The 21,937-nt window shown below is 29.6% G+C and overlaps 1 protein-coding gene across 3 annotated transcripts in view; it reads left to right on the top strand.

The window, feature by feature from the left end:
* Window positions 1-13,365, top strand: part of B4 (imaginal disc development protein B4) — a 246,163-nt gene extending 232,798 nt beyond the window's left edge. For 2 of the 3 annotated variants that reach the window (XM_075357974.1, XM_075357968.1), the window contains one exon: window positions 7,909-13,364. In XM_075357974.1, the coding sequence (XP_075214089.1) occupies window positions 7,909-9,008 (1,100 nt within the window). In that variant the 3' untranslated portion in view covers window positions 9,009-13,364. Of the gene's footprint in view, window positions 1-7,908 lie in introns of all 3 variants that reach the window. The other variant, XM_075357980.1, reaches the window with a different exon arrangement.
* Window positions 13,366-21,937: the final 8,572 nt, after the last annotated feature.

Raw genomic sequence — 21,937 nt, 5'->3', positions numbered from 1 at the left:
TTAAATTGCAAGATCAACTGATATTTACTTTAATTATCATAATTTTTAATTTTAAAATTATGTTAAAAGTGTTTAATTGTAAATTAGTTCATACAATAAATTTTGAAAGTATACCATTCTACAAGAAATGTTCAAAATTTTTCTCCTTTATGGCTTGGTAGTGCCCTAACAAATAATATCTGTTTATAACTTATATCTTGTTTGGTAGTATATATATGCAGATTCTTCAATTATATTCCATTTCAAGTCATCAATATTTACATGTTTTGTATTATATACATTAACTTTTAATTAATCCCAGAAATAATAATAATCTAGAGGAGACAGATCTAGTGGCCTGGCAGGAATTTTAGGCTTGTCCATGACCAAGCCAAGATCTGGAAATGTTTCATTTAAAATTGTCCATGCTATTATTTAGATAATATTGAGGTGGCACCCCACCTTGCTATAACCATGCAAAAATTAAAAAAAAATTGCAAGACATCTATTTCATGTTTTACTCAAACTATTCATCAAATTTAATTTCACCTACATACAATTCAGCACATCCTTTTTTACTTCCTTGTACAAACTAAGAAAGTATTGTGATCATGAAAAATTTCAGTTTCCAGATTTCAACGGAAATATCCATTTTGACCATCACTGAATTCATTTTGACTAATTTCAGCATGACGTCTCTATACATATGTATCTTGCATACCTCAAAAACAATTAGCCATAGGATGTTGAAATTTTGGATTTAGAACTGTTGTAACATCTAGTTGTGCACCTCCCCCTTTTGATTGCAATCGACTGAACCAAAGAGTCCAAATAAGTCCAAAATCCCTGAAAATCTGGATTTTGCATTTTTTTTAACTGCAGTAATAAGCCCTCATTAGGAGCTTTTTAACAACATATCATAAGTGGTACTTATTTTCATTGATTCCAGACTTATAGCCAAATAAAATTTTAATTAATGAAATATTTGGATCTTACAAAGGGAAAGCACATCGGTTCGAATCAGACTTCATCTCCTTTGTTTTAACTTTTTTTTAAATTTAAATATATTAATTTATAAATAATTATTAACCACTCACTGCAAAAAAAATTTACAATGAATAATAATTCAATAACAAAAAAAAGATTATGAAAAAATATCAGACATTTAATAAAATAAAATTTTATGTACTTTTCATTTTAAAAAAAAATGTGTAAATGTAATTTAATAGGAGTACAAAGAAGTCATGTGTTGTCCACATCAGATTTCAAAGTAGATTCGGAAAAAAATTTTATTCATAAATTTGCACTAGTCTGTTTTTGAAATAGTAAAAGTTGAAAAGAAATTTGGTACTTCATTTATGTAAAAGTTGCATAGAATGAATTCTGTAGAAAATTTTTCATTTTGCGCAAAGACATTTGGGTAGTATATACAGTCATTCACGGGAACCGGATGTTTTAAAAATAATCATAAAAAATTGAATATTTACTTTAAAAAAGTTTTATTGGTACTGAAACACTTGTTAAATCAAAGCATTTGTTACTTACTCATGAACGAAAAATTATGTCCGGCAAGTGATGTCCATTTTGGGCAATACATTGTTGTAGCCTTTCACGGTAACTGGCCTCAATTCTTTGCAGCATGTCTACATCAATCTGGGTGACGTGATGACGAATTGCGATCTTTAGGTCCTCCAATGTACGCGGTTTATTGCCGTACACACGCGATTTCAGAAACCCCCACAGAAAAAATTCACAACTACTCAAGTCGGGGGACCGAGGGGGCCAAGGAATGTCGCCGAATCTGGAAACGATCCGTCCCGGAAACAAGTTACGGAGAAAAGCCATCGTTGTCCTCCCTGTGTGCGCTGTAGCTCAATCCTGCTGGATTAACACATTTTGGAAATCGATTCCCCGGTTTCGTAACTCAGTGATGAAAAACATATACAACATCGCAATGTAACGATCAGCTGTTACAGTTACGGCAGCGTCATTTTCTTCAAATAAATATGGTCCAATAACACCGACCTTTCCTATTGCACACCAGACAGTCACCTTTGGGCTATGAAGTGGTCTCTCTGAAGCCGAAGTGGGTTTCTTTCTGCCCAATACCGGCAATTCTGTTTGTTGACAAAGCCATTCAGATGAAAATGGGCTTCGTCACTCATTAACAATAACAAATTTTCATTTTCTTCAAAAATGGTAAGCATTTGTCGACAAAATTGTAATCGCTGCGTGAAATCTTGCTCGTTTAACTGCTGCACGACGGCTACCTTGTAAGGATGGAAATGCAGGTCTGTATGCAGAATTCGTCTTACCGTACTTGTGCTCATTTTAAGCGCTGCTGAATGCCTCTGAATAGAGCGGCGTGGGCTTCTGAGAATGGCTTCCCTTACTCGTTCGATGTTCTCCGGAGTGCTAGCAGTTCGTCGGGGACCCGGTGGTTTTTTCTTCAATATTAAACCACTTGTTCGAAGGTTGTTTACCCATCGCAATATTGTGTTACGAGAAGGGACACTTGCATTACGATGGATATTAAACTGACGGCGGAAATCTCGCTGAACAGCAGTTACGGATTCGTCGTTTCGCACAAAACTGTCATACGCGTACAGGCGTTGGTCTAGCGTCCACGGCTCCATCTCAACGACTAAAATGTAAATGCTACGAACAAAGGAAACGTCAGACACCAGCCACGTGCCCTCCCACACGAACGCCCGAGTACAACCCACTTCAAAAACATCCGGTTCCCGTGAATGACCCTGTATTACTCTAACACTTTTATTCATATTAACTATTTAAGAGAAAAACTCAAACTGTAAGGCAATAAGAACTATAAATGACTTTATATTTAAAATAAAACTGAAACATACAGTACTTCTGTTTTATCCAATCATGTATAAATTTTAGAATTCAGTTTTAACTATAATAGTAATTATACCATAGGCAGCAAGTTGAAAACTAACCAAAAAAAGCCATGCTTTTATTATAGTAAGCAACATTTTGTGTGAAACTTTGTATCTCTTCTAACTTAATTTAAATTATTACTTTGGTGTAATTACTGTTATATAAGCCTTATAAAAGTATAAAGGTTAAAAAATAATTTCAGCCAATCAGGACGATTCTATCCATAGGAGTAGCTAGAATTTTCTCCAGGGGGACAAAAATGGTTTTTTGTTAAAAAATAGTTTTATTTGAACATTTGAAAATAGTAAAAGTAATTAGTTGCAATGCTAATCAAACCTATCTAAATCTTATTTCAGCACTAGCCTACAAGAGTTGGCTAAATTTTGACAAAATTTCTTTCTCAAATTTATTTTTATCTTCCAGAACCCTCTTTTTATGCACACTCATCGTACAAAGAGCGACAAGCCGATTTTCTGTCATTGTTGACCGTAACCAAGTTTTTACCCTGCATAACGTGTGGAAGGATCTTTCAACAGTACATGTTGTGCTGAGCTGTGCAAGTGAGATAAACAGCATTCGTTTTAAGGATGAGTAGAACAATTGAATTTCTTTACAAGTGCAGCTAGTTCTCTCTCCTTCAGTTTGGCATTTGGCACATTTTTTCCTTCCCATTGGTTGCACAAAATTTCAGCCTCACTGAGGAAATCATTCAAATTGTAGTAACTACAAAAACTTGTAATTTTTTTTAAATCCTCTTATGTCATATCATAATGCTTGCTTATGTCACATAATGCTTGCATTATGTGAGGGTGCAAGGTAAGCAATGAGAATGCAGGCAAGTTCTCCTCAGAAAAAAAAAGCTATTTCAGAGACATTATTAATTATGAAGAGAATAATTAGTAATCTTCTCCAAAACTTGCTAGGAGTCAAAGCTGGTGGTTTTTCACGATGTTTCTGCTGATTTATGATTCACGGCATATTGAAATCTGTTCAAAGATGCTCGGTAATAGTTTCAGCCCCTGCTATAACACTTTCACTTTTACCATATTTCCATGGTGTTTTTTCATGATGTCTGTAATTTTTTTTTTATTCACATTGAAGTAAGTCCGCACTTGTTTACTGAAGAGCATTTACCACCGGTTTAGGACTGCTAAATATTTTGCTGAGACAAACACTAGTAATGAGTTGTGAATTTGTATTAGCACAATACATTTGAACAGCAGCTTTCTCATTGCATTGTTATCATCTGTTGATAATTTTTCAAGCACCATAACGATTTGCAAAAATTGTTTCTTGAATGTGGTGTTACTTTTATATTTTTGAAACCAACGGGTTTCACAGAACATTGGTATATTCAGTATGCAATTTCAACAAAGAGCCGATTCTCAGAAGAATCTTATTATTTCTTTTATTGTGGACACTGTATTTCATATCGCTGGTATTTCGTTAAAGTTATTTACAACTAATTTCATTTGTTACTAGCATAGTGAAAGTATAATGCTCTCGTACACTTTTCAAGAATAATTTTCTGGACACCACCATCCTTTCCTGCCATATTGGAACGCCCATAATATCCTTGTCTGATGCACTTTTATGGATCAAGCATACCTTTTCTATAGAGTTGTTAATTACAGATACTACAAATTTTGCATCCATGTCAGTCAACTCTACAAACCTAGAAATTCCTCACAAACCATCATCTTTTCTTCATCAAAAAATCTAACCCCAATGGAAAGTTGTTCTTTCCCTAATATGTCACTGCTCTCATCTGCCAGGATAATGTAAGTACATTCTTTCTTTATGTCAGTAGTGATGTCACCTCTAATGATATAGCCACATAAACAGATTATTCCATTTTGAATCCCGGTGACAAGTAAATAGCATCATTTTTTGCACTCCTTTCTATGTGCTCTTTTAAAATGTGGTCACCAGCATCAATTTTGAGTTTGATCAAATCTTCCAAAACACCTTCATGATTTTCTTTGCCCCTCAAAGGTAAATCATGTATACCACAAAACATCACAGTTGAAATTATTGATGCAACAATTTTGTTGTTGGCTTCTATTTTTTGGTGGTACACAGAAATCAGCTGTACATCAACGGGTATATTTTCAACAAAACATTTTTCGGCTGTGGCTGCCGCTTTGTGCCACTGAGATGATGTGTGAGATTTCATGAATTCGTGCATGTCTTTATAATGTGTCCTCACTATGAAAAAACCCAAAACACCATTCACAATAGTTGGTAGAAACAACACCACAGTAAATGCAAAATGCACCGTTTAATTTCTTGGAATATGCCAGTCAAGGAACATAATCTGCCAGCCAGCTGTATTTGAATTTTCTTTTTAATTACACACCATCCTTAGCAGTCATAACCTGGATTTGGTGACCCAACAGTATTTAAAACTTCCATTTTTTAAAATAAAATCATACTAAACGAACGTCCAAGCCAGTGACCCACATCATTACCAAAATATGTTGATCCTGTATACCAGAACCAGATGGTAGTGAAGATCCACTTGATTTTTCACCAACATTCTGCTTCAATTTCTCTTCTCCGCCATTATCATTTTCACTACTACTTTTACCTGGTTGCTTCCTTTTCTGTTTCCCTAAAAAAAAAACAAATAACTACTCCCATATTTGCCAAGAAAATTTAAAGCACTAAGAATTTAAACTTCTGATCGAACTCTCTACTAGAAACTTCAAGCTTAAACATTTTTTTATCGTCTCCATACAATAATTTTTCAAATTAAAGTAACAGTGTTTTGAAAATCAGTAAAAAATTTTGTTCGTGAAAAATGTTCTTAACCTAAATATGAATTGATGAGTTTTAAAACCATCTAACTGTCATTTTTTTCATTTCTACAAAAGTGTACTAGTAGAAGAATAAGTAAAGAAAAAAACACAAAGAAAATGGTAGAATGGTGAAATCTAATAGGCTGTGGCAGCATACAGAATGAAATTAATGTAAACCAACGTGGTTCTAAATTGGGGTTATAAGTTTTTATGTCAAGATCATGTTGTGTTTTACATAACTTTTGTGGTTATTGAACTTGATCACAACAAAAATTGAACTATTATGAATTTTGAATCGTTCACTATTTATTAGCTATCAAAATTTTAATGTTTTTTTTATTATTGAATTATGTTATTTTTTAATAAACCTTTAATATTTTGTACAAATTTGTTTTATCATTTGCAACTAGTAGAAGCAGCTAGTTGCAAAATCAACCTTTCAAAATTCAAAACCATCTAATTAAGAAAAACTGCTGCAAAAGTAGCTAATTACAACTTTAAATCGTTATTTAAAATTATTGGAGTGTGGTATACTTCCTAATATTTCCCTATTTACTATTGTATGATTTTTCTTAAAATTTCATTTTCGAAAATTCTATAATCTTCAAGGTTTACAACAGACCATCCAGACCTTGAAATGCCAGTTCCCCCACTTGTTCACCAGAGAGTGCTCTCGCCACTATTCAAACATGCTTTCCTGCTGCGCAATTCTATTATAACCTATTGGTATCGATCTATAATTTTTCATTTGATTAAATGAGCCAGGCTAGAATATAAAGCTGTAAATTTAAAACAGCAAGTTATCTTACACAATAAATTATCCCATTATACTATAAAATACAATGCTTGCAATGTGTGCTAGTGGATTGTGTTAACGTAAACTTACTAAAAACGTTAATAAATTTTCTAACATTTCATTTATCTGAAGAGGAAATTAAGGTAGTATGTATTTTGTGAACTTCATGCAATATGGGTGTTGCGAATAATATCAATGATGTTATGTTAATAACATCAATGATGTTATGAGATGTGAGGTTCATTTGTCCCATTCCTGAAGCAGTTGCCAAGAGTTAAACCCCTACTATTAAATTACATTAGAAACACAAATATTCAAATAAACGATATTCCTGTTAAACTTGTCATCTGTCATAGAACAACTCCACTGAAATATTTTTTACTTAAATCCTTAAAAAAGATATTGTAATCCCTTCTTTTCCTTTATACATTACGTAATGTACTATAAAAAAGTATATTTCACTTTTGATACATGCATTTGATTTTGTACTCACTCCTTATAAATAAAAATAAATTAATCAATTAAATAAGCCAAGAAATATTGTCAATGCAAATGCCTGATGCAAGTGCCGTCAATGCCTGTTGTAAATCAAATTTTTCAAAATTGTATCTAGTCACAGATTCATGAAGACTTTATTAATAAGAAACCTACCATGTCAAATAGATGGTTTTATTATTGTAATTAACATTTCAATGAAAAACAAAACTTAATTTATAAATTGTTAATCATTTACCTGTAATTAGTTAACAGCACTGAAATGCAATGTTACTGCTGCAAGATTTTTACAAAAAAGTGATGGTTATCAGTCACTGATATTAAAATTTAAATAATACTTAAATATACCCTTAGTTTATCATCTATAAACAAAAAAGGAATTTCTTATATTCTTTTTTTTGAGAGGATTTTCCCTCCCACTTCATTCAAGTGGATTTTCCTCTGTTTACAGAGAAAGTAGCTAATAATTACAGATAAAACTTGTGGAATTAAATAGGTAATATAATATTACCCACTCATTTATTTTTATTAGACTTTTTTATTACACTGATAATAAATGCAATAAGAAGAATTTCAACAAACCAAAGTGCTCCAGTATGAAAAATGAAAAAAGTAGAATTCAGCTGCTGCTCTGTACTAATATTTTTGTAAATCATAAGAACTTAAACTGGTGCTGAAATCAATGAATCAAAACATCTACGAGCATTTTAAAATGAATTTCATCTTGTTATATTAAAATATTAAAGATATATGTTGAGAAATATATAAAGATGATGTTTGGAAATAACAATAGCAATAAATCTGGAAAATAATATGCTTGTTGTAAAAACATCTGTTGAAAATTGGATCAGTATTATTACCTAACATTTTAATGTATTAAATGATGTTATAACAATTACTTTCATAATACTAATTTTACTGTTTTATCTATTTCAGGATCAATGTTATTGGAAAGTTATCGAAAAGAAGATGTTATCTTGACTTGTCTCTTGGATTCCTGTTCAGAAAGTTATGATGAAGAAAATCCACAGTTTCGATTATTAGAAATGGATGTCAATTCTAGATTTTTTGTTCTTCGTTTAAGCCCACGTGAAATGGATGAACGTCGTTTATTCCAGTCTGGTCTTGTACAAAAAGCAATGAGATACTGCCGGGAAAATAGTGATCGCTGGTGTCGTCAGCTCAAAGTTATTCATCATATTTATCCACGAGAAAACATGATTGAACATACTGAACAGACTTCAAGTAAACAAAGAAAGGTATCATTGGGTGATAAAAAAACAGTTAAATCAGCCTCATTCCGCTTTTCAACATCTTATCATCCAGATGACTTGCTTCCTGTTAATCAGCGAATACAACAGCGACAGATCCAAGCGAAGAATTTAGTACGAGTTAAGCCACCACCTGAGCCAGTCTATTCAGATTATGACAGTGTACCTTTGTATTCAAACGTCCCAGATGAAGAACCAAAAAGCCTACAGATTGCATCTAAGCATCAAACCGTTTGGGCTACTCCATTGCATCAATCAGCAACAGCTTTATTGGAACCTCAATTTAGAAAATTAAATTTATCACATCAACAACATAAAGATGACCCTAGTAAACAGTGGAGTGAATCAAATCGAGTCACTGAGCCACCAATAGCTGCAAAACAGAATGAATATAAAACGAAAATAACTATAAACGATTCTTCCCAACAGCATGTTTTTGGAACAGTACGTCCAATGTATAGAGTTATTCGTAAATCACCAGGAATGGAAGTAAAACCATTTTTTAAAACACGAGTTCAAATTGGTCCTGATTATTCAGCAAGCACAGATGTTCCATATTCAGTTGTTGTTGATCATATATCTACACCAGAAGATAATGTTTATGCTGAGATCGGTGATTCGTACCAATCAAGTGAATCACGGTACTTTTCATTTGGATATCAGCAACAGTTACGTCATTATGATTATAAGCATGGTGGGGGTAGTGATGGAACATTTTCAAATACAACATCATCATCATCAAATGCAGATGAATCAAGTGTATAACGATTGTTAAATTTATAGAATGTAAATAATACCTATATTTAATAAAAATAGAGATTTTGTACAACAGTTTTTATATGTATGTGTTTGTATACGGTATTCACAATAACAATATTTAATCACTCTGTGAATTTTTATCCCTAATTTAGCTGTGAATATAAAAAATAAATGTAATGGATTGCAAGGAATGGATTTCAACCAATGGGAAAACAAAGCACTCAAAAGGCATTGTGATTATTTTGACATGATCAAATATTGTTATTATAACTTTTTTTCCATTTTTTAGTGGATTTTACTGATATGGTCATTGGTATTAATAAATGCCAACAGTACATACACAATGAAATGCTAAAAATTGTATTATTTTTCTTCCTGATTGCTAATATATTTAATATTCTGGACTAAGAGAGTCAGATCCACAGTATATTGCAAAGACTATTAAATTCAAAACTTGTAGAGTTTATGTTATTTCAAATTTAAAGCTCCTTTTTATGTAACTACAGTATTTTAGCATTTGATTCATGGAAAACTTTAACGACTTTCAGTTTAAGCTTCTCTTAAAAAGATTTCTACTACTTTTATGAATTGTGTGTAAATATGGAAAACCCAATTAGATTTTATGCATAAAAAACCTAAACTGCATTTTATATTAGTCATTATGAGCAAATCTAATGATATAAAAAAATTTCATAATGTATATTTTATTTTCGGCTGTTGGGTGTATGAAAATATTTACAACAGATGTATTTTGTTCAGAACTGCACATAATGTGTCTTGTGATAACTTTAAAATCCGTTGCTGATAAAAAAAATGTGGACAGAGTGTATTTGCTATTGTGAATAACATGTACACAAAATTCACTGACATATAAAAAATTAAAAAAAAAAAAAAAAAAATTAATAATGGTGCTCAAACATGTAGACATCGCTGATCTCAGGAATAAGTCTCTCTGCCTTTATTATTGCCAATTAATTATAATTAATTGTCTTATATACTTCTATAAATTTTGGACAATATTTTATTAATTTATAAGTAATGAACTGATATTAGATGTCAACTAAAATAAAGAATTCATAAATTTATGTATAAAAATATCAATTTGTAAATAAATTATATATTAAATATATTGCACAGTAGTTTTTTTCCATATAGATTTAAATGAAAAAAAAAAGAAGTTATATCGAAGTATTTTTAATGTTGTTTATATTTCCAAATTTTAATAAATTATACAGTCACTTACCAAACTGTATTTTATTTAATATTATTGTATTTGTGAATATTTATAAATTTATCTTTCATATGTTTTTTTTTTTTTTTTAAATTGACGTCAATAAAATTATGAATCATTATTATTATAAAGATAAAATTTATTTTTTGTAAGTAATCTTAGACTTAAAACACTAACTATTAAAATAGTGAATTGTTTGATATCTTAGAGATCTATTCTGCATTAAGTAACTGAAAAAACATTTTACAGTAAACTTTTCTGAGGAAATCATTTGCAGTGCCAGAATTAAGAATTTTTCAAAAGAAAGTTTGAAAAATTCTATTAATTATGTTAAGGAATAATTCAGAAATATTATATTATCTTTGTAAATTTAATAAAAAGTAATTCTGTTATTTCTCTTGTAACTAATTTTTTTTACTGAGATAATGAAAAATACATTGATTGTTTTTCACTGGTCCGTAATAAACTCATATTGTCTTATTTGAATTTCTCTTGCCCCCAATTTTTATTCAAAAATTTTCAAAAATGGAACTATAGATTGAAGAGCATACACCAATATCTTGCTTAAAAAAAATTAAACAATCGATAATAAAATGCTGGTAAAAGCTTTTTACATAATTTCCTTATGTTATTTTATGACAATTTTACTAATTTCTTAATAAACAATAAAGTATAGAGGCATAAAATAAATCTTTGCCATTCCATATATTTAATATTTTTCAACAAATTTATTAGCTGAAAAATTTTAATACTATCTATAGTTAAATAGCTTGATAATTTTTTTAAAATTCTATACGTTGATTTGGTTGTAAATAGGTTAATGTTTAGCATTTGCCACATATGTAGTTGTATTATTATTGGAAATTCTCAATCAGAATTTCATAACTTATAAGCTGCTAAGAAAAAAATAGAACTCATTAGATTAAAAAAAAAACTGATTCTTTGCCCGACTATGATTTTTAAAGCACTGTCCTTAACAAAAGAACAACAAATTATTTCTGCAAAAACATATATCTAATATTATATCACACATAGTGTGATCCAACTGACAAGTACAAAAAGGTATTTGTTTTCTAAAAAAAATTATGCATATGTTTTTATACATACTTGGCTGTAAAGACAAATAGTGGGAAGTTTAAATTATCATGTCTACAGAAACACACATGACAGTCTGACAGTGACATGTACACTTCTCCCATGGTAAGAGATTATTATAATTTAAAAAAGTGCTTTTTAAGAAACTTCTAAACTTCCATTAATTATTTTAAAAAAAATTACTTATTCATTTATTTTTTTTAATGAGATTTATGATATTCAACATTCGTCATCATGACTTGTTTTTAAATATTTATGATCTATAATCTTTAATAACTTACTGTGTTTATTCTCAAACAGAATAAAGGCAATTTGTATTGTGCATTGTATCCTGACAAAAGGGGCATAAAAATTATTTGCATTACAATATATTTTTCAATTTTTTTATAGATATGCTGGTTATAAAAGAGGCACTTGTCAGGATTGCTTTTAAGTACCAATATTCAGCATACAGTCAAATCCTGTGTCTGGTTCACCTTCATGTAATTGTAGGGTTGAACACACCAAGATTTTAGCACCCTTGGGATGTCAACATTTTAAAGTAAGTTTGACACTGTGAAGAAGGTAATGGAAAACCATTTCACATCTCATGGTATCAAGTTAGGATGCCTGTTATTTTCTAGAATTGTGGTGCCAATCTTGTGCTCATTATAGGTTGTTGACAACAATCTTTAGTTATCACATCTATCTTACATTATACTTTAAAAAATTATTTCTATTAAATTTTTAGTTTGAAACTTTTGAAGTGAACATGTGTTGTTATTACAGAGAATTTCATTGAGTTATTTTCTTTAATATATTTCCTTAAAGTTAAACAATTTTTACATTCATTTTATTTTAAATAATTTACTCATTTGATATTACTCCCAAGAGACTGAAAGCAAGTAATTCAATTAAATTATATAAATAATTTGTGTAACTTATTTAAATATAAATTTGTTTAAAAAGAATTTAATTTTGTATAGAAAGTACTTTTATTTTTTACCTACAACTCATTTTAAATATCTCAGAGCAATAGTTTTTAATACTGTAATTATTGATGGAGTTAAAATGATTTTTTTCTTACTTCTTGATTAAAAATAGCTTTACCAATATATATATATATATATATATGTATGTATATAGTTAATTATAGTAACAATTATTAAAATCCACCTTACCAAAATATCCTCTAGATTTTTCAACTTACTTGAAAGCCATCATCAAGAGTTAAAATATCAAGTCAAAGTCAAAAATAAAAAATCATAAATTAACATGTGTAAACATTCATGACTAGCCAGTCCTAACAGTATACTGAAGGAAAATATATGTACTCTGATGAATTAAAATTAAATCTAACAGAACCATGTTATCAAGGATATAATTATTAGATTAAATTATTATTTCTTTATATTTATATTTAGTATGTTTTAAATAATATACCATCTTTAAACATTTTTTGTTTATAATGTACTTTAAAAATGACATTATTTAAAAGCATACTAAATATAAATATAAAGAAATAATTTAATCTAAGAATTATCTCCTTTATAACTTGGTGCTGGTTAGTTTTATTTTAATCCACCAGAGTAATTTTCCTTCAATATACTGTTAGAACTGGACAATCATGACTGTTTACAAATTTTAACTTATGATTCTTAATTTTTGACTTCAATTTGATATTTTAACTTCTGATGATGGCTTTCAAATAATCCGAAAGATCTAGAGAATATTTCAATGTTCTGGTAAGGTGGATTTTAATAATTGTTAATATCATTTAATTAATTAGCATATCAGCGGTACCATGTTCGAGAAATTAATGTATATATATATATATTATCTACACTTTTAAAAATTAAATATAGTAACTGTTTTATTACTTTCCTTGTGAAAATAATAATTGTACATGTACCATTATCACTAGATTTACTCTATTTATTTCCATACCATAAGGAATTTATAATCCTTATTCACATGTAATATAAATTTTTACAATTAAAAAAGTGTAATTATAAATGCTTTATACTATTATAAAAATAATAAGATACATCCTAAAAAAAATTAAACAAAATATTTTTTGTAAGATGATCTATGCTTGTTAAAATAAACAAAGAGGCATGAAAACAATATGCTGTTTTTTTTTTGTTTTTTATAGTTTATCCATATCATTAGATATAATTGTATCCTCATAACCTTTGCCAGTCCAGAACAGTTGCAAAAGAGGGAATGACTGACTTGCCTCTGACTGACTTCCAATGCACATTAAAGAAATGGTAATACTAGGTCTGATACAGTATATGGTGTAACTGTTGAGTTTCCTTTTATTTAACTCCTAAATAAGTCATTTAATTCCAGCTAACCATTAGTTTTGTAACAAGAAAGCATTTCCCAAAGAATATTCATAATTTCTTATAATTTTTTTTATTTGTTGATCAGTTCTTCTGGAAGTTTCAGCTTTCTTTAGGAAGTGAAGTTATAAAATCATGGAAAGTTTTAAAAACCTATTTTTTCCTCTTCAGATAGAAAAATTTACCTTCACATAAATTGTTTTTATAACAATTTAATAAAAAAATATTCAACAATCTTAATAAAAAAAGAGAAAAAAATAGGTTTAGCTGACAGTCTGTTACTATTGCACCTTTTTCTTGGAATATAAAACAAAGTAGATTTAAAAATACAACATTGATAACTTTTTAAGTTAAGAAGCTTCATTTATAAACAAGGGAAAAATCATGGTTGAAAAACAGATTACTGTAATTAGGTTACTTTATGCAGTTATTAGAATTAATAACATATGCTATAAAAATTAACCGTGTCAAATTTTTAACAATCATATCAAAATTAAGTTGAAGCATTTTACATAAAATAGTGTCTGTTTGGACTCGTTAACAAATTTTTTCCAATATATTTTTAACCTATTTCTACCTAAAATTAAGAAAACACAATAAAACTCAATTACAGAATATAAGGATTCAAACAATATATTATGTTCAAAGTTATCAGCAAAAGGAATGAGAGAAATCGGTAAATGATACATGCTGATTCGTAGAGTATACAAACCATAATGCAAATCAAACCAATCGGTGACAAAAAACATTTTAAATGCATTTATTATTGTAAACTTTAAGCCCCCATCATAAATACCAATGCTGATCAAGTTCTCAATAGAATTTGATGCATAGTTCTCCAGTCAAACAGCCTAAAAAATTAAATTATATTTTACTTCCATCATCATAATAAAGGATGATTATATTCCAACTAAAACTGAACTTCTTGTAACTAATCAACAAGATTTTGTCAGTAAACACAGTCACTAATGTTCACCACCTGTGTCGAATGAAACACTTTCCTTCAACAATATTAAGCCACTTAAAGCCTTCTATCTAAAAATTTCCCAAAATACAGCAAATTGTATAAAATGTAAATATTTTATGGATTTACTTATAAATACATTTCTATTAAAGAATGATTCCTACCATTCCCAGATAACCTCACAGGAAAGTTACAATATAAGAAATTTTTAACATTCATATCAGGTTAAATTAAAGTATTTTATATCACAAATTACAGAGCAAATCTATTTTCTAATAAATTATAAATATACGCATAAATGTATTGTGAGGTGATCCAAATTATTACAAATGTCAGGAGGTTAATGAAAAAGATCACCACTGGTTAACATTTTCAAACTAATGAGCATGATTCAAACTTTTTGTCTGGCTTTGTCAGTTAGCTTATCAGTCAATTATATTATCATATATTAATAAGTAAAAGTATTGTTGACAAAATATTTTTATAATATAGATTCAACGATTTACATAGATAATTTACAATTATTAATTATTCACAATAATTTATGATAAATTTTTGTATTATTAAATTATTATATGTGGGAAAACATGCGGGGGAAGGGTTGAGTAAACACTTCAAGGATCAGTAGAAGGTGTAAATAAAATAAGATGGAAAAAAGTAAGTTTTCTCTGGTTAGAAGTATCTGCAAAGATGAATTAACCTTTATATAACTAATTAATGTAGGTTCATCAAAGGTTTACAAACAATAAACTGAAATTGAATGTAAATAAAACTTAATTCATGGACTTAACCATAAGGAATCTTGATTTAATTGAATTGAAGTAAAATTTGTCGGTCTGAAGGTATTAGATGGTTTCCCTATATAAATTATATTGTCTTCATGATTGAATGAAGTATTATTTTTGCAGGTATCAGGCCACCAGGTGAGCCACAATTTTTGTAAATGTATTTTGGATTTAATCGTTGTATCCTTTTTATGTGTAGTATTGTGGGGGTCATTCTTTCACTCCTAAGCTTTTATTTAAAGCACAGAAAAGAAGTTTTCCTTTTCAAGAAAAAAATTTGAAGATGATTTTCACAGAAAATTTTTAGAATGTAATGTTTTAACACATGTTTAATTATGATTTAATCAGACAAAAAAGAGATTAGATTACTCAGACAATCAAAATTCTGTAATACATTTTATAATAATACTAGCGAACCCGACAGACGTTGTCCTGACGTGGCATTATTCTGTAATAAATGCACAAACATAAATATAAGTAACTTAATTAAGTTAAAATTAGCAGGAATGTGTTCTAAATTTCATTAAAATGACTATTAGTATGATATCAGTTTGTGATTGTTGTATTATTGTAATGGGTTTATTGATTAATTATGTGTAGTATGATTAATATTTATTTTCACTAAATATTGAGATGTCCGATAAAAATTGAATTAAAAAATCAAAACGTCGTAAAATTAATAATTAGTGTAATTAATAAATTTTCATCCACATTACTACTAATTTTCCCTTAACATCATTCAAAAAAGTACCTCCTACATATTTTTTTTTTAAATTTAATGATTTTGATGTTTCATAACCATGTAACAGCTTAATTAATCAATTAATAAAAAAATTAAAGCACTGTAGTTAAAATTTTAGTAGAAATTTGTATCATTTTTCTCATTCTTTATTTTAACATCTATTTTACCAAATTTTAGATAATTGTAAATTAAAAATAATTTTAGAAAACTTTTTATGAAATTAATCAGCAAAACATTATACATTCAATTTTTTAAATATACTTTAAACTATATTATAAGTAACTTATATTTTAATTTTATAAATGTTATAATTTATTTTACAAACTTAAATTTTTATTTTCAAAGAGCCGTTCAATACTTCATAAGTTGCATAGAATTAAAGGAGAACTGACAATTTAAATTTGTAGGTTAAGTTGATTGTTATTGAATGCACGTGTATACATCATTAAAATTAATGAAAAATCATGTAAAATACTCACTTCAATACTGCACCTTACAAATTTTCACAATGTACATTTTTTAATTAAACTTTAAAACGTTATTTAAATAAATAATAATATAATATTCTCCATAAGCGCGCAATTCTAGCGACTCGGCAATGCTTCGCTATTTCTAGATCTGAGTATACATACAGATTAAATGACAACAATTGAAAGTTTAATAAAACCTTAAAAACTGAACATTAGCAATTTAACAAAATTTAACCTTTCACTTTATAAAAGTCAGAATGTAAATAAATCCAAATGGCAAAACAACAGCACTACCTATCGGATTTAATTCACACCACTCTCTAATCACAGTATTCGGTGGAAAATAATTTTTTAACGAAAAGTGTTGTGGCTGCAAAATCATTACAATTAATACTGAACATTAAGAAACTTACAAAACATTACGGAACCTTATAAAATTTCACCTTTAACTTTATAAAATTCAATATGTAAATAAATCCAATTGTCAGAACAGCACTACCTATCGGATTTAATTCAAACTATTCTCTAAACACAGTAGTCCGTTAAAAATACGAATTTTAATGTAAGAACAACACTAAGCTACGACGCAAGTAACTGATATGCGAAAAAGCAACAAAATAAAAAAAATTCCTAGAAGCCGATCGCAGCACAACTACCGGGTTTGACTGATAAACCAAAAATTAAAAAAAAAACTTTTAAAACGCAATCGCAGCTCTGCCTACCGGACCCAATTGTGAACCTTAACCATCCCAAGATCAACAAAACATAAATAAATTAAAAAAACATTTTCACTTCAATACTGTACCTTACAAATTTGCACAATGTATATTTTTTAATTACACTTTAAAACATTATTTCAATAAATAATATAATATTTCTCAATACACGCACAATTCTAAACGCGTTCGCAGTGCTGCCTACTTGTTACTTAATCAGTTGTGATTTTGTTTACATTGGCAACGGCCATACGGGCTCTTTGTGATTGGTCGTTGTGTTTGACAGCGGCCATCTTGCATTGATCTGATTGGTTTTCCTTTGTTTACATTTCCATCTGATTTATTAGCTTCTTAGTTATTAAAAAACTGTTTTCTCGCGATTTTTTGTAACACAATAATAACACAAAATTACGAAATAGTTTTTTCAATTTGATCCCAGCACCAACTGTCGGAACAAACTAAAATTAAAATAGAATATCATTGAATATTCGATACTGCGATGGTAGCGCAGTCTGCCGGATCCAATGTAAAACATTCCAAAATCAACAACTACTTATAAATAAAAAAATAATTAAAAAAACATTTTCCAGTGGACCAAATTGTGAATCTAAATCATTCTCGAATCCCCTTGAACACACAAAAAATTTCATCAAAATCGGTCCAGCCATTTAGGAGGAGTTTAGTGACATACACACGCACACAAGAAATATATATATAAAGATTGGAAGTACAACTGCAGCAGAAAAACTGTTAAAATTTAAGGAGAATTTAAAATACTATTTTAAAGAATGCTTAATCATTTAATATGTTTAATATAACAAATAACAAGTTTTGTGTGTGACAGATTTATGGATACCCTATTTTTGGGCTGTGATTACTATTTGAATGAATGTTCATAAAAAAAAATGTGTAAACTAAAAAAAAAGAGATCAAACCTTCCATGAATAACATATTTTTTATATTCATGCTAAAAAAAAAATTATTATACAATTTATGTGACTAGTAAATTTTTATTTTTTAGACACAACATAAGATTGCTCAAGACGTCATTTAGAATGGAACCTAATAAAGAATTCATTACTTTCAAACAGAATTAAATACTAGACAGAGGGATAGCAGGGTACTTCACATAAAAAACACGTTAATAAAATAGTAGGATCAAACATTTTACTGTGCTAAATGAACACATAAGCGATTGAAAAGGAAACCAACTACCAATGGAATGAGAAAAATTGGACTCGAAAGGTGATGATTAGTAAGGTACAGAATCATATTGAATAAAATGATAATCAATTAAAAAAAGCATCTAAAACAAATACGCAATTGTATACCTTAAGCCCACTCGCAAACACTGATGCTCACCACCTCATTCTAAATAGGTCTTGAAGGGGTAGTCAAAGAGGGAACATCCTAAAAATGATGACTACAACTGAACACATTCTAACCGATTATCTATAACTTTTTTTACTATATCCATAATCAACTATGTCCAAGACCTGAATAGAAAAAACACTTTTCATCAGTTATATTAATCCACTCGAACGGCCTTAACTATTTATATCTAACATTCTGAAAAAATAAAACAAACCAAAAAAGGAAAATAAATAATAAAAATATCATTTTCAAAAAATATGTAAAAACATTTTTTACTGTTTTTTTTTATACATGCATCTCCAATCAAAAATTATTCCTGCCATTCAATCGACGTCCTTACAGGACATTAACCCCACATGAAATTCTGAACAATCATATCAGTCAAGTGTAAGTATTTTGAAAAAAATTTGAAAAACAGGTGAATTAATTCCACCAATGGTTAACATCTTCATATTAATGAATACTGTATATACTTTCAGTTCTGTTCCTTTATCACTTGCAAATCTATTGTTAAAAGTTAACAAAAATCTACTAACGGCAGCCATTTAATGAATTATTTAAATCCTATAATTTTTTTTAATAGATAATGTCTAAAAAAAAATTATGATTAGTAAGGTATACATATTCAACCTGATTTACGAGGTGCTACCCAAAAGTTCGGGGAATTTGAATTTCGCTCGCGAACCATTACGTACGACCTGGTACGAACCTGCTGGTACGATCTGTTAGCCGCTAGATGTGGCTAACAGTACTCTTTGTGAATCAGTGTTCCAACAGCTGTGACGGTGAGAGGCTGCATTGTTGACTTTCGTGCGGTTGTGTAATGTTGTGTTTTACTGCTTCGGCGAATTCTAAATGGCAGATTTTAAAGAGCAAAGAACCTGCATCAAATTTTGCTTCATGCTTAAAAAAACCGGTGCAGAAACCCATCGCATGCTTGTGGAAGCATTTGGTGTCCGTGCAACGCATATTGTCGGACAATTTGAACATGAGACACATTGCTGCAAAATTCGTACCGAGACTGTTGAACAGCGACCGGAAACAAACTCGCGTAGCTGTCTGTAGTGAATTGAAAAATTCAGCAAGAGATGACCCTAATTTCACCTCCAACATCATAAACGGTGATGAGACATGGGTGTACGGGTATGACCCTGAAACTAAGCAGCAGTCGTCGCAGTGGAAGTCGCCAAGTTCACCGCGGCCAAAAAAAGCACGCCAAGTTCGCAGCAACGTGAAATCCATGATGATTGTTTTTTTGACATCAAAGAAGCATAGAACGTGCTTCGAATACATATCTGCAGACTTCCAGGGATGCATGAAATCATGGGAAAAACGCTGGGATCACTGTATCAATGCCCAAGGGGATTACTTTGAAGGAGACAGTGAAAATTATAAGTTATGGTAAGCTATTTTATTTTTATGATAAGATTCCCCGAACTTTTGGGTAGCACCTCGTACAATAAATTAAAATCTGATTAAATATATATTATATATGTAAATATATCTCATTAAATTAATCAGCATCATATAGTAAATCAAGGTATTTAAGTCATATTGTACAGCATTCAGTGACAAAAAGTGTCTTAAACGCAAACACAATTATATACCTTAAGCCCCCTCACAAACACCAATGCTCATCGCCTCGTTCTAATTAGAACTTGAGAGTATAGTCCAAAGAGAAGCCGTTCTAAAAAACGAAAAAACAATTTAGCTACAAACTGCATGGTAAAACATGATTCTACATTCCAACTATAACTGTACACGTCCTAACCAATTACCTATAACATTTTTTTTACATTAAACATAATCAACTCTGTCCAATGCCTATGTAAAACAAACAATTTTTACCAGTGATATGAATCCACTAGAATGAAATTAAGCCTTTATATCAAACCACTCTAGTATTTCTGAATAGAAATACTTTTTACAATTATTTATACATCCATTTGTAATAAAAAATGATTCCTCTTACTCAGTCGATATACTCCCAGGATATTTACTCTATGTGAAATTCTGAACAATCAGATCAAATAAGTGTAAGTATTCTCAAAGAAGTAGAAAGACAATATAATTAATAATAACTTTCATAGATTCCTGTATTTTGGAATCTTACTCTGTGTCACAGTGTTACAGTTTTTGCATAAATGGACAAACATACACTATATATATATTTGTTCCTTACAACATTTATTGCTCATTGAATGTAAAATAAAAGGAGATCCAGGATTATAAAAAATTTGTAGTCATCTGCCTTTTTAGAAACTGTATTATTTTTGTTCTGACAATGATTTTGAAAATGAAAATTACTGTTTTCAGTTAAGGAAAAGCACGTTTAGTTATCAATCTATAAAGCAATGTTATTTGGATTTCTGTGACCACACAAAAAAAATATTTTTTTGTTAAAGACTTAATACTACTACTATAATCCTATTAATGTTTAATCAACATAATTACAAATTAAATAGAAATTTATCTTATTTTTCTATCGTTAGATTCCAATAATTCGTTCTTGCTTTTTTGACGTTTGATGCAGTGCTGTGTAAATTTAAAACTTTTATGAAGAAAAATCTTTGAGAAAATTACATCCCTGTTCCTTTTTGTTCACTGTAAAATTTAAAAAAAAATCAAGAAATCCCCATATCAAGGTTTAAAAGTAATTTTAAGTATATTTTTTACAGATAATAAATGATTTTAGATGGTGCAATGAAGGTAAGAAAGCTTTTTTTTTATTTGTTGAATTATGCTCCAAAATCACATTAGTACAACACTAAACATATTGTCGTTAAAATCCTTTTGTTTTGCAAAATCATTGCTACTGACAACGACAGCTGAAACTGAAGAAGTGCACTCGGGAAACTTTTTTTTTGTTAGGTATCCATACAACAAAATGAGAAAGTTAGTACAGTGGTACCTCGAGATACGAATGTCCTAATATACGAATGTTTTGAGATACAACATGAAATATTCTAAAATTTATACCTCGACATACAACGAAAAATTTGAGATACGAATTTGCGATGTGCGATAATTGCATAGGTGATCCCTAGATGGCAGAGAGTTCGCTCAACTTTCCTCCCGCCGCTTCTGCCCGCTATGTCGCTCTGTTTGGTTGTTGAGACCACAGTCCTCTGCATGGCCGCCACGACGTGTTATTCGCTTTGTTTGTGCCTGTTTTTCGTGTCATTTTGGATAGTATGTATACTGTACTCTGCATATTTTGTTATTTTAACC

This window comes from Lycorma delicatula, chromosome 1, assembly GCF_047948215.1.
Source record: "Lycorma delicatula isolate Av1 chromosome 1, ASM4794821v1, whole genome shotgun sequence".
Classification (NCBI taxonomy): Eukaryota; Metazoa; Arthropoda; class Insecta; order Hemiptera; family Fulgoridae; genus Lycorma; species Lycorma delicatula.
The sequence above is the reverse complement of the archived record's forward strand: the minus strand, read 5'-3'. Positions and strand labels throughout refer to the sequence as shown.